This window comes from Cygnus olor, chromosome 11 (genome assembly GCF_009769625.2).
Source record: "Cygnus olor isolate bCygOlo1 chromosome 11, bCygOlo1.pri.v2, whole genome shotgun sequence".
Taxonomy (NCBI): domain Eukaryota; kingdom Metazoa; phylum Chordata; class Aves; order Anseriformes; family Anatidae; genus Cygnus; species Cygnus olor.
The window spans coordinates 4,517,177-4,530,849 of NC_049179.1; the positions used below are offsets into that span (position 1 = coordinate 4,517,177).

At 44.7% G+C, this 13,673-nt stretch overlaps 1 protein-coding gene across 3 annotated transcripts in view; it reads right to left on the bottom strand.

Moving 5' to 3' along the window:
* MYO1E (myosin IE) overlaps nucleotides 1-13,211 on the bottom strand; it is a 92,454-nt gene extending 79,243 nt beyond the window's left edge. The window contains exons 1-2 of one of the 3 annotated variants that reach the window (XM_040569545.1): nucleotides 13,074-13,211; nucleotides 11,437-11,536 (exon numbers count right to left, since the gene is read on the bottom strand). In XM_040569545.1, the coding sequence (XP_040425479.1) occupies nucleotides 11,437-11,478 (42 nt within the window). In that variant the 5' untranslated portion in view covers nucleotides 11,479-11,536; nucleotides 13,074-13,211. Of the gene's footprint in view, nucleotides 1-8,492; nucleotides 8,631-11,436; nucleotides 11,537-12,017; nucleotides 12,138-13,073 lie in introns of those variants that run through there. The other 2 variants (XM_040569547.1, XM_040569548.1) reach the window with 2 other exon arrangements.
* Nucleotides 13,212-13,673: the final 462 nt, after the last annotated feature.

Below are 13,673 nucleotides of genomic sequence, written 5' to 3' on the forward strand. Positions count from 1 at the left end.
ACAAAACAGTATCAGGTCCTAGAAACACAACTGTGCATAAGGTCTAGTTTTTAAGGAGAGAGTGCGGGGCTGGAAATCTAGCTGAAGTAGTTCTGTACTTAGTGGAACTACTTTTGCTTTCTAATTGGTAAAGTCAAATATCTGTTCTCATGAATTAAAACAATTCAAGAACAAAAATTTACACAACAGTTGCAGCAGGATATTATATGGTCTGTAGCATAGAAGCTATATGTAACAAAATCATATACGTCAGTTTCCACACTGTCCAAAATTTTAATTCAAATTATGGCAGAAAATATCAGAAGTTTCTCGACAAGAATACTGTATCTAGTCTATAACTTACTTCCATAAAAACTGTAGTATCAAAAATCAAAGATTACAGAACAAAAAATGATACAATAATCTAATACAATGATAGACTCCTGTGATTAATTAGTTTGTTCCCTAGACAATCTAGTTCTATCACTAGCTCCTGCAAAAACATCAGATTTCCTGATCCATATTTAGGAGGCAATTTACAAGTGCCAAAAACAAGATAGAAAGAGAGCCAATTAAACATGAATTTTTGCAATTATTAGATAGTGTAGAACTATTTCATAATTCAGACTGTGTAGACCGCTAGTACCTCTGCTCAAAAAGCAAGAATGCATTGCTTTGTAGCTTTATATCCTTTCTGGAACGAATCTCATCAAATTTGAAACCGCCCACTTAAGTATACCTATACTGGAAAGGTGACTCCTCAAACACTTATTTGCATATTTGCCCTTTCTTTAGATATATATGGAATACAACCAGGGTGCAGTATAGGAAAACAGCTTCTTTCACAACGTGCAAACAGACAAATAAAATTCTTCTCATACTTAAAGAAAACACAAGTACTCCGACCATGCACTCGTCTTTGAGTACCATGAAATGTCCATCAAGATTAGGTTTAATAAAAGAGTACTCCTTCAATGCAGCTTAAGAACACTGCTTTCTCTTAGCAAATGAAGTATATCAGTATATCACCAAAACATCTGCAATCACTATTCCAAAAACTGAGCAATCAAAAGGCATTCAGTGCATGTTGGAGAACTACAACAGCTCAAAAACTAATTAACAAAATTATGTAAATACACAAATATTTACAATATATAGGACAACCTTTTATCCTTGGACTCTTCCTACCAACCCACCTCACACAGAGTACTTTCATACCAAAAGAGCTATCAGTGCAGAGGGATTGCAACCTGATGGACTTGGTAGCATTACTTGTTATAAAAAATAAAAATGAACTTTGTATTAGCGTATTTCTCTAGAATTAGGAGTAACAAAGGGTTAAGGGTTAACTGCAAAAGCAAATTTGGAAGCACTTCAGCATTGTACAGACTTGTATCCTTCAAGACAGGAAAAAAAAGATGAGAAATTCTTGACTACCACTTGGCAATGCAAATGTATTACTGACAAAGAGCCCCAATTTCCATCTTCCGTATTTATGTTATTAGCAATATACAACTCAAAGCACGGGAGAAGATATAAATCAGTACAAAAATAACAGCAAGAAATGGTAAACTGCCTAGAATGTAAAGCCTCACAAATGCTGTGGAATGTCAGATTGAAAACAGAAAACCGTCCTAGGTGCCGGATCAAACATCTGGCAGCATGTTATTTCATAAGACATGCGCATGAAAGATTTAAAATCCTGAGCGTTAAGAACATTTGCCAGAGCGTAGATGCCATAGTTTATAAGTGATATCAGGCTGCACTGTTCACACTTGAACATTTCTTCAACACTTAAATTAGACAAGGCTAACAGAGAACTGGTTGCAGACTCACACTCAGCTGACAAAGGTGATTCAGTGAGTGGTTCTGAGCTGGCAAAGAAAAAAATCCTCACACTTCCTGCTCAGGAACAAGTGCAGCCAGTCACTACAAAACTGCTAGCCCTGTCTGAAGAGTGCCAAAAAACTTTATTTAGACTTCAGACTGCTGAACAAAGCATCAAAATAGCTTTCAGAATCACATGTTTTTGTTTGAAGTACTTATGTTCATTTTCTTTGCTGAAGTCAGCTAAATAAATATATAGCTATCTCCCACCCCGGGGGGTGTGCTGTCACCTTTTGCTCCCCTGACAGACAGAAGCAGCTTTCACCATTTCTGGCATTTCTGGCAGCTGAAGAATCACCCAGCTGACAAGAAAGCAGAGTACCAACCGGTTTACAGTCCTTTCTACACTTCCAGAAGCATGAAGCACGCTGAAGATCTGCTAACTGCTGTACTTAGCTTTAACGTTCATTTAGTTGTTGAAATTTGTTTAATTATGTTAGCAGGCAATTCCTCAGACTAGCACAGTTCCTCTTAAGTACGCCTTCCAGTAAGCATCACTGCTACTGAGGCTGGGAACCCCTGACTCTTGCTCCAACCACCAACACACACTGTCAGCACCAACCTTGTCAGCTCTCCCCTGGCTTTGTTCAAAAGAACATTCGTAGTTTCAAGTGAAAGCTTTTAAACAAGTGGACAGTTTATGAACTCAACCCACCGATGGTTTTAATGGCAATTAAATGCCTCTGTCTTTGGAAATGGATACTCGACCACCCCCCTTGCTAGGCTATTTACATTAATCCTGAGCTTAGATGTAGCTGCTGTTGTACATGGAGCAGTAACTCCCTGGCTACGCGCACATCTGGATGAGGTGTATTTTGTTACACAGGCTAATAACACCGGTGAGGTTCAGCATGTAGAAATGCGTTACCGCAGGTAAGAAACCTCCTTCCACCTGTAGCAATAGCTTAGAGAAGCAGAGTGGAGGGATTCCCCGCCCTGCCAGGGCATGACTGCACACCTGGTCTCCCCAAGGGTATTTGCGTTTTCAAAGAGGTCGGGGGTAGGAGAAGAGGAGGAAGTCAGTAGGTGGAGGACAGGAGAGCTGGAAGATGAGGGTGAGTCAGGAGGTGAGCAACAGCCGCACTTCCTGGGCAGGTCAGCCATCGGGAGCCCAGAAGGCAACAGAAGGGAGCAGGAGCAGGACGGACTGAGAGGAGCCCAGGGAGGCATGACTGAAGGCACGCAGCTCCTCGCGGCCCAGCCCCCTGGAGCGCAGGAGGCTGGGGAGCTTGCACAAGGGTCCCAACGATTAGGTGAGGTCAAGGCCTAAACAACTCATCTGTGTAAGAGACTTGGTTCAGATCTTAAGATAAGGAGAAAATTCTTGTTTACTCCCGTGTTTCTCAGATATTTACGAATACCTTTATGCCCATATAGTAAAAACAATTGAAGCCAAACAACCTACAACAGCTAACAGAGCCTTTTGGTTGCAGAAATGACTGAGCAGCCCACATATCTATAATACTTCTCCATTCCCAAGCAGTAAAAGACACTTCCACAGGGGTAATAACAATGCTGGTTATTTGCTTGTGACTAGCATCAGTCTGCCACGGAACTGTTCTGACAACAGGATAGTGGGGAAGTGACTGACGTCCAACAGATTAAAAAAAAGTCTAAGAGAAACTTTACATGATTTTCCCCACAGGGCTTTTAGCCTTCCATGCTGATGTAAACCCCTGTTGCATATATTCAAGATAAGACTTTGATTAGATAGTACAAAGCAGCTTCATTCAGAAAGCTAACAATAGCACAAGCCAACGCTTTCTTGCCAAAGCCTGTGGATGATTTCTGTTTGCAGAGGGACTGGCCTATTTTTCAAACACTTAGTTTTGTAAAACAAACATACTCAATCTTCACAGTTCTGAGAACTGCTGCTTTGATTTTCTCCCTCTAGTTCTGAGCTGTTAACTCCCAGAACAACCGTTTTAATTAGGTACAAAATCCCCTTTAGCAGAGCTCTTAATACTTCCCAGTAGCAGCACACCATCTAGATCTACAGTCCGGGTTCAAAAAAAAAAAGCAGACTGATTTGTCATTTATAAGCCATGTGTTGCAGCAGCAACCAGAACCAAGGGGTAAGCAAAAACTCTGACAACTAATAAGCTGACACAGTAAGCCAGGTCACAGGCTCGTCTCACCAGCAGAACTATAGCAATTTATGTCAGAACCCTTGAAATTAACCCCAGTAACATCATGCCTAGGGTTACCCAAGGTCCTTGGCAAAGCAACTACAAGAACCAGCAACTTTGCAAGCAAGATTACCTTTTACCTTTCTCTTCCCTTCCTCATCAGATGCAACAACTGAAACTAACTAGGTTTTACTGCTATAAAGGATTCTTTTGTAGCTCCAAAGATGTTTATTTACATGTTCATTATATATACACTAGTAATACATGCATACTGTATTAAATGCCAAACCTAAACACGCAGGCATTTCTGATTCCTTATACTGACATTGTGAGTAGAAAAATACAAAAAACTTCATTCTGAGCTGTAACTCGGATAAGGCGGTGCATGATCTTTTAGATCAATGTCATTTTTACACCATCTTTTAACTCCTAGAAGCTGGGAAGAAATCAAATTGGTATTGCTGAAAGAAAATAAATATTTAAAGTCATTACAAGAGTAGCTGAGAAAATTCTCTGAAGAGATATGCAACTACTTAATGTTTCAAGTAAGACAACATACTTCAAGATGAGGTTATTGCTAAGATTTTACTGAGAACTTTTTGGGAGCTGATGAATTCAGCTTGACAACCTTTCACTGGCCAACTGTCACAACAGCTCTGAAAAGATTGTTTCAACTTTCCCCTCACTCATATGCAGCAATGTTTAAAGACTAGGCAGTAAGACAAGGGCAAGTTACCTCGTACTTCAAGTTAAAAGAAGTGGCTCTAAGGAGCTTAGTTACAAAGTACTAACGGCATTCTCAACCCATTTCCTTTACTATAAGGTAGTTATGCATGGACAGGAAAAAAAAAAAGTAATTCTGGAAAGTAAGAGACTTATGAGGAAAATGTTTAGGATGTACGTACATATACAGTTACATGTTCAGTTTTTAATCAGCTGCAAAAGCCGCATTTGGGCAATGTTCCACCTACATTAATGTTGTCTGAAAAGTGCTCTAACATCCACAATATATCCATAAACCGTTCCAAAGGTCTAGACTAGAAAGAGGCAGAGAAAAGCATGCACTCGATGTAAACCCAAACAAAACACATCAAGTATGAATCACCAGTTTTGCTATTGAACATGCTACTGTGTTACTATATTTTATGTATCTCCCAGACAGGAACACCATATAGCTGGAAGATTTTTCCACGAATGCACCTCTAGTCGTAATGCAAAGCACATGCTGTTACTGTCTCTACTATTCCACTTTTGGCAGGGAGCAAGGTTTGAGCTTATGCTACTGTCTGCAGCGCCAGACCGAAAAGCACCCTTCTAACATAGAAGCATCGGTGTCTTGCCTGTAAATTTCTTACAGGAAGGTGGCTTAAGACAGTATAAGGTCCCAGTTAACATCACACAAGCTCTTTAGGACCAAATCCTAAAGCCTAGCAAGTCCACACAGTGTAATTGAGTCATTTTCATTTCTGCTGACTTTCATGAACACTACACGTAACCAAGACATCCCCAACATATTGCTGGATTGAACTATAAACATCCAACCTCTACTCATATCAAGCTACGTTGAACTTCTGTACAGAGAAACTTTTTTTTTTTTTTTTTTAAAATCAACCATTTCTCCTTCCACCTTTGTTGAAGAGGTGGAAACAGGAAGCCACCAAACATGCCCAGAGAACACACATTCTGACTGCAGCACAACAGCAAAATGCTTGTATTGAAAAGTTGATTAAAGGCAACATGTGAACACGTTTTTTGCTTGACATTATTGAAATTGAAAACCCTGGCTTGATTTTGATATCTTCTGCTCAAAGATACTCCAGATGCTGTTGAACCTGCCTTCTGTTGGAGCCCTCCCTTTTCATTCTCCTCAGTGACAAAGTGGTAACAGGTAACAAATTGGTACTAAACTTCAGTAAAAGTAATGAATAACAGATCACCCAAAACAAGCCAAGTTGATCACTGATCAGTTGCTGTTGGGACGTTTGTCTTTCACATAAATATGGTAGCAGTTTATGCCTTACCAACAGTATTATGTTATCTCATTAGTGTCCAACGTCTTACCCTTGAGAAAGCCAGAGCCAGATGGCAGTACTCGTGGGAATAGTCCATCATTGAAAGCTACGGAACTACTTTAAGTGCAACGTTTAAGATCAGACCTTAAAACACATTATGACAGGACTTTTAAAAAAATATTTTTGTAGCACAATTCAGATTCTCTGTGCAACTCGAGATAAGATCCTCTGGTAGGCTCTCCAATGCAACAGCATGGACCATCTAATTGCACAGTGACGGTCAAGTGAAAGTAATTCCAAATTCACAGCATAAAAGCAAAAGCTGCAGAAAGTTCACCTGATCTTATGTGCCATTTCAAGAAAGTTTCAGCTGAGTTTTGTTGAGAGGTTTCCCAAATATTAAGGATCTAGTCCATGACTGAACTGGGACAACTTTATGCTTATCACAATACAGATTTTTGAAGTTGCAGCTAAACCATTAGAGGCTCTAGTTTCTTCACTCAGAGGGTGGTGAGGCCCTAGCCCAGGCTGCCCAGGGAAGCTGTGGCTGCCCCATCCCTGGCAGTGCTCAGGGCAAGGCTGGATGGGGCTTTGGGCAGCCTGGGCTGGTGGGAGGTGTCCCTGCCCATGGCAGGGGGGTGCAACCGGATGATCTTTAAGGTCCCCTCCAACCCAAAGCATTCTATGATTCTGAATTAAAAAAATATATATTATAAAAAAAGTAAAAAATAAACAAAAGGAATGCATTTCAAGATAAAAATCCCAACCGTTATCAATGTTCCTTAATGCTGTCAGCTTTAACAGTTTTGCCCCATTCTTTCTCATTCCCACGTCATATTGCAGTGTACGGCCACAAAACAGCTCACCCATTCCATGACTGCAGAACTCCTGAAACCACACTGTTAACCGGATATAGATATTGACCTGGCTTAAAAATAAACCAGCAAAAAAGTGCATGCACATAGCTAAGTTGCATACAGCTGCAGTCTTGCCAGCAGACCCAAGGAGGGCAATGCGCAATGGCAGAGGCTGAAAGAGAAGGAACGTTTGCGCTGGGGTCACCACCTTTGCGTACTCTGCTCTATCAAACTGCCTGAAAATCAGCATGTGAAACAACTGCTACTGATGTCAGTGGTAACTTCTTCCCCTCCACACAAATCAAAATTGTCAAGGCAAAAATAAGGGAAACAACATTATTATTAGTATTATTATTTTATACAGCACAGAGTGCCAAGTTACAGGACAGCAGTGTGATTCATGCTCGTAAGCAGCCATTAGGAATCCTGTCAGACAGTCCTTCTGCCAGCTATGTCATAAAACATCACCTGCTAATGGATTATCAAACGATTGTTTGGGTATAGGTCTTAGAAAAAGCAGTGCTTTTAAAAACATCAATCTTTTCTGGCTTGATTGTAATGATTGCTTAGGGAGAACCATAAAAGTACTGTTCACGAGCCAGGCAAAAACTGCCTGCGTAGTTCCTAGACAAGAATATCTTCTAATTAGAAGATATCTAAACTAATTCTCTTAGTTTGATAAAGTAACATTTGTTGAGTGTGTTACCACTTATTTGCATGCATTTACGAGAGCTATACTTTGATTAAAGCCCTTCATTAGAAAGGAATTAATGGCACCCGCTGCAGTTTGGCTGCAGACATGCTGATCACAGGCAGACATCTCTGCGTGACCTGCGCTGCGGCTCCTACCTGCCTGGACAGATTATCAGCAGCCCAGGGAATGATACTCAGTTCCTACCAGGAAGTCCACAAGTGCCACAGGTATCCATGAGGTAACACACGCTGAGGAGCAAAGGTTACTTACTAAAGACTGATTTGAATCACCTGGTTAAACACCCAGCTCACTGGGAGCACATGGGCTAATCCCACCCAGCATTACTCGCTCCCAAACGAGCGCCGCGAGGGGTGGGGGCATCGTTACCCTGCGGTGCGGCGGAAACCTCGGCTCCATACCCCCTGCAGCGCTTTACTTCACAACGAAAGCCAACCCAGCGGCCACCCCACCGCCGGCTCCCGATCGCGCGGGGCTCGGGGCAGGCGCAGGTGTCTCCGGGCGCCAGGGGCTGCGCGAGGGGCTCGGGGGGAGCCGCGGCCGGGCCGGCAGAGCCCAGCACCGCCAGCGCCCGGAGCCAGCCGCGGGGCCGTGCCGGGTGGGAGCTCACGGCGAGTCCCAGCGCGGCTCGGCCGGGCCGGGGCCAAGCCCCTCCCGCCCTGCCCGCGTCCCGCCGGCCGCGTCACCCCTCGGCACGCCGCCGGTCGCGGCTCCCGGCGCCGCGGGACGAAGCCGCCGCCGGCCTCGCCTCAGGTGCGGCCGCCGCGCTCCCCCCGGCACCGAGCGGGGGCGGCCGCGGCCCCGGCCCCGACCCCTCCGCTCGCTCCGCGCTCCGTCGCCCGGACCCTCGCCCCCCCCGCTCCCCGCCGCCCGGGCTGCAGCCGCCGGGCCAGCTCCCCTCCGTCCCCGCGCCTACCATCGCGGCTGCTCCGCGCTGCTGCGCTGCCCGCGGCTCCGCTGAGGCTCCGCTGAGCGCCGGCCCGGCCGCAGGAGGCAGGGGGCGGGCGGCAGGCAGCAGCGAGCCCGCCCTCCCCTCCCCTCCCGCGCGCGCAGCTCGCGGCTCGCTGCTGGGGCGCGGCGGGGCGGGGCGGGGCGGCCCCGCGAGCGCTGGGGCTCGCGCCGGCGGGGGCAGGGTGCGGGCGCGCGGCGGCGGCAGCGCATAGCAACGGCTGCCCCACGCCGGCCGCGCGGGCGCTGTGTCCATAAATGGCGAAGTCTCCGCGGCGCAGCCAATCGCCGCGCGCCGCCCGCTCGTCATTCCCGGAGGGAATCCCGGCGCCGCCCGCGCCCCTCGGGCCCCCGCCCCAGCGCCTGCCGCTGCTCCGCTGCCGGGCTGCGGCGCCCCTCGGCCCGCGCGCAGCTGCCCGCCCGGCCCCGCGGCTCGCAGCGGCTCGCTGCCCGCCGCTCGGAGGAGAGCGGGGAAAGCGGCGGCTGCACGGGCACGCGGCCGGTGCCGCTCCGGGGACCGAGCCCCGTGAGGGGACGGGCCGGTAACCCGGTAACCCGGCGCGGCCCTGCCCGCAGCCTCCCTCCCTCCTCACGCTGCAGGCCTCGGTTCCGACCTCAGCCGGTCCCCGAACACCGCTCCCGGACCGCCGCACAAACACGCCGCTACACGTAACCGCGCCGCACCGGCACCGTCAGCCCCCTCCTCGGGCACTGACAGCGCTTCCGAGCCGCCCTGGAAGCACGCCCAGCGGGCACCTTTCTCCTCTCCTCACTCCACGCTACAGTTTCCTGGTTAAACTCTGTTCAAACAGAAGTGCAGCTATCAAGGAAAAGTAAGGAGGAGTCTGTACAGAACACCTTTCTTCAGAACTGACCGCTTATTCTCACAGCCAAAGACTGGCTCCCAAAAGCACCCGGAGACGAGCCGCGAGCGGCCTCACTGCTACCTCGCAGAGCAGAGCCTGCTCCGGGCCAGGTGCTGGCTGCGCGCCCCAGAAGGGCCGTGCCGCCCCGCACAGCTGCGAGTGCCTCGGTGGGGCTGGCTGCAGCACCTGTGTGCTGCTCTGCACACCTCCAGCACTTGGTCAAGTGTTACAAATTCAGCCCCCCTGGTGTGTTCAGTGCAGGAAGGGGACAAAACTTACGCTGTTTACCTGGCCCCTCTTCGGTCCCACAGACTGTGGTGTTTGGATGAAGCAGAACAGCCTCCTTGTATACGCTTCCTCCGGTGTTTTAAAGAGGATCAGAACACCTTCTCAGCTCAACTGGGCTACGCTGTGATCATGGAAAGCTGGGCATTTCCTTACCAGATTGCTTAGACATAATTGATATCAATATGAGGGGGAAGGGAATATTTTCATTGAGAAAGTAGCTGCGTGGTAAACATGATCTGCAACTGCCATTAAAACACAAATATATCTGAAAAGTGAGCAGAAACCAAGCAGGAACAGAGTTCCACGCTTCAATTCCCAACAGAAGGTGAGTAACAGCAGTTGCATTGCACTAGGACAGAAACAGTTTGCCTAATATTTCATTTAAAAGTTGAAACGTTACAGAAATTTGTAAGTCTAAGATGAAAAAGAGAAAAAACTTGTAAGAATCCACACAGCACACAGAGGACAGACACGACAAAGAGAATCTCCATAGGTTTTATAGGTTTTTCTATTTGCTTTGGATGTGGGTCTTTCTTAATGTCTAGGTTCACTTTCCTAAGACATGTATCTTTACATGTATATGTGTTTACATACATACAAACAACTTTATAACAAGCTACAAAAAAAGCAGAGAACTTAGGTTGTGGAATAAGATTAAAAAAGCACATTTGCACTGCATAGCTAATAGAGAAACTAGTCCCAACTTCCCTGCATTTTACATGTGCTACTAGGGTCCATCTACTCTAGATGGACTACAAGATGACTTTTAACAAAAAAATTTAGGGCTGAAAGCATCTGTGCTCTGCCTCCGTACTAATCTTTGCACAGTGTGTACCAAGCAGTCTAATTCACAATAAAGTCTTTTCATGCTTTAAACATAGTGGTTTACTTCTGCTTATTTTAATGGTAAACATCGAATTCCCAAGCTGACTATATTAAGTGAATGATACTTATTCAACATCCATGCTCAGAAGCAGGGGAAGGCATTTCCCTTCCAATGTGAGTGGTGGTGTGCCTAAATGTTCTGCATGCCTGAGCTCCTCCAGCTAATCATGTGTAACAGTCATCTCTGAGGAAGGCAGAACCCACATTTTCATCTCAAGGAGCTCCAGCAGAGTAAAAAAAAGAAATCTGTGTACATTTAAAATGAAGCACAAAATTTAGAAGTGGTGACATTTATATCATGAAATTCATATTGACAGGTTACCTGTAAAAGACCTAATTTGAAAAGACGCAAGAATTCCCTGCATCAAGAACTTTCATCTTTTTTTTTTCAGCATGCTCATTCATGCATATATTGTCTGACAGTGTTGTGTTTGGTTAGTAATACTATTTCATGCAAGGAAGTGGTAACATCAAAAACTATCTTGAGGATATTTTTTGGATGCAAGCAGTTGCAGTGCTTGATCTTCCTGATATTGATCACTATTGCTAAGCTTCAGGGAGACATTTAAGCTCAAGTTTCACTTCAGTGCCTGAGTAGGTTGATTGACTTAGAATAAGGGACTTGTTTCAGGGCTACAGGCACAGTGCCGATGGAGCCAATACAGCCTCTTTGCCATCATGCAATTTGGAGCCTGCACTGCACCAGTCAGTGCCACAAAGAGAGAAGCTGTTGCCTCCTCCATTGTGCAGCTGGTAACCCACACGTTTCTACCTACCCACAGCCTGGTTGACTGAGCCAGCACAGAACAGGAATCAGGCTGGTGCTAAAATGCATAAAGACTAAACTGTCTTCAAAAATACCATATCACTTACCTCTGGAAACACCACAGAATACAATCGTCCCGTGCTCTTCATTCTAAAAAAATGTACTGCGGCTTCAGAAAGAAGTAACTCTTATGAGCAGTCAGTGAATCTGGAAAAGATTAGAAATTTTAATGAAATAGGCACTGCCCTGACTGATTTTTAATTGGCTAAAACAGGCAGCAAAGAAAAAAAAAAAGCATTACTACTTTTTCTTACTCAGGAAATACATTTAGAATAAGTTTTCCAAGCCACATATTTGTGTTCTGTTGATCACAATCATTTCATTAATCATTTAACTAATGCCTGAAGGCCACTAAAATAAGGCTTAATACCCTTAACAAAATATCATACTTTCAGTTAGAAAACCACACAATCTGGTATTTCTTAGAAAGATGAAGGATTTGTATCACAGAAAAGCAAATGGTATTAAATTAAGGTCATTTTAAAAATTCAGTGCAGATATCTTTGCTGTATCTGCTTTCCAAAGAATAAACATACACTTCAGTAATCTTAACATTTTCTAAATGCTAAAATGCAGATGGTTACATTCTGCCCGCAGTTACACGCAGTGAATGTAGAATCCTACTTACAGAAAATAAAGTAAGGATTCAGCAATTTCTTCATGTGAAATGCAGGGAGAAATTAAATTATGTATCTAGAACAAAACCAGAAGTTTATGACTTTAAATGTGGTGAAATCAATGATTAGGACAGGATCTCCATGTTGGATGACAGTACAATCAGTTTAACTCTTTTTTACTCCCTTTCTCTATATCTAACAAGACTCTCCTCCTTTCCTCCCTTTTGCTGGCCTTTAATTAGAGAAGCATACCTGTTCAGGAAAAATTCTTACTAACATGTTAATCTAAAATATCACTAGAGTAAATGTACCGTAACAAAGTCAACAGCCTTCTTCACCCCCTGTTTTTCTGAGGAATACATGTGGCTCTTTTACTCTGGATCTGATTAAGAGAAGCCTCACACTTGAGATGCTCCAAATACACAGTGTTGAGTTGTTCTCCAACTGCAAACCGAAATGTATGAATAATGTTGTTATTCTCAAGGCTGCTATAGATATGGAAGAACTCCACAAGGACTTGGTAACCAAGAATTTTTGTCTCCTGTATTCCTGTGGCTTCAGTTAAGCTATGTGGGATCACATCAACAAAAATACAAGGATCATATTTTTTCCTCAGAGGAAGATTTATTGAAACTCTACAGAAGTTTTTAAGATAAAAACTTTATGTTTGGATGAGCAACCTGATCTAGCATCAATATTAGCCCCGCTTTGAGTGGGGAGTTGGACCAGATTACCTCCTGAGGTCCCTTCAAACTTAAATTACTACATTCTGTAATTCTATGATTACTCAGAATGGGGCTCCACATGAGTGAGACAGTTGAGCAGTCTATATAAATGAACATTATTGTTACTGCTGTGCCTTGATAGGGAAAGCAATCTGAATTTACCTTAAAGAAAATAAATCTGTTTATTATCAACTATACTGAAGATACAATTATATCAAATACAACAGTTTAGTACTGCTTCAGTTAGAAACATCATGGAAGCAATATAAGTACAAAACCAATGATTTCTGGTAACACAAGCTGAACAGAATATCTACATGGGTCAAACCAAAGATCACTCACCTTAATGTTCTGTTTTGGCCTGTATGAACACCTAGGGACGAGTGTAAGAACAGACGAGCATTTCAGCATGACCGTCACACCTCCCAGAGCCCGCTGGGGTGAACACTGTTACCAGAGCGAAGGCCTGGAGGGAGAACAGAGGCTGAGAGTGAGTCTGTGCATCAGTTTAACGTTAATTGCAAGGCTACAACAGGAAATATAAATGTAGATCTGTTTTTAAAATAAAATAACCTTAATCAATTTGCTTCAAATAACAATTTGCTTTTAAGCCCAACTCCTGCAGCCATATCTATACTAGAAAACACTAACTATTCAAGCAGTTCTTTAACAACAAGAATCCCAAAACTGGTGTGTGAAAACCACACCTGTGCATGAACTTAGTTGAGGCACCAGTAGGTGAAGGAACACACCTGTGCACATTAACAAACCCCAGCAAGCTCAGCAGAGGATCACAAGGACTGGGGGCTGGAGGCCTGGTGAGCGGGGTTCCTCTGCCAGGTGGAGGCAGACTTTGGGGGACCCACCAGAAGCCCCCCTGATGAGGAGGCCATCAGGATGACAAAGCCAAGCTCTTCACAGCAATGTACAGTGGGAGGGCGA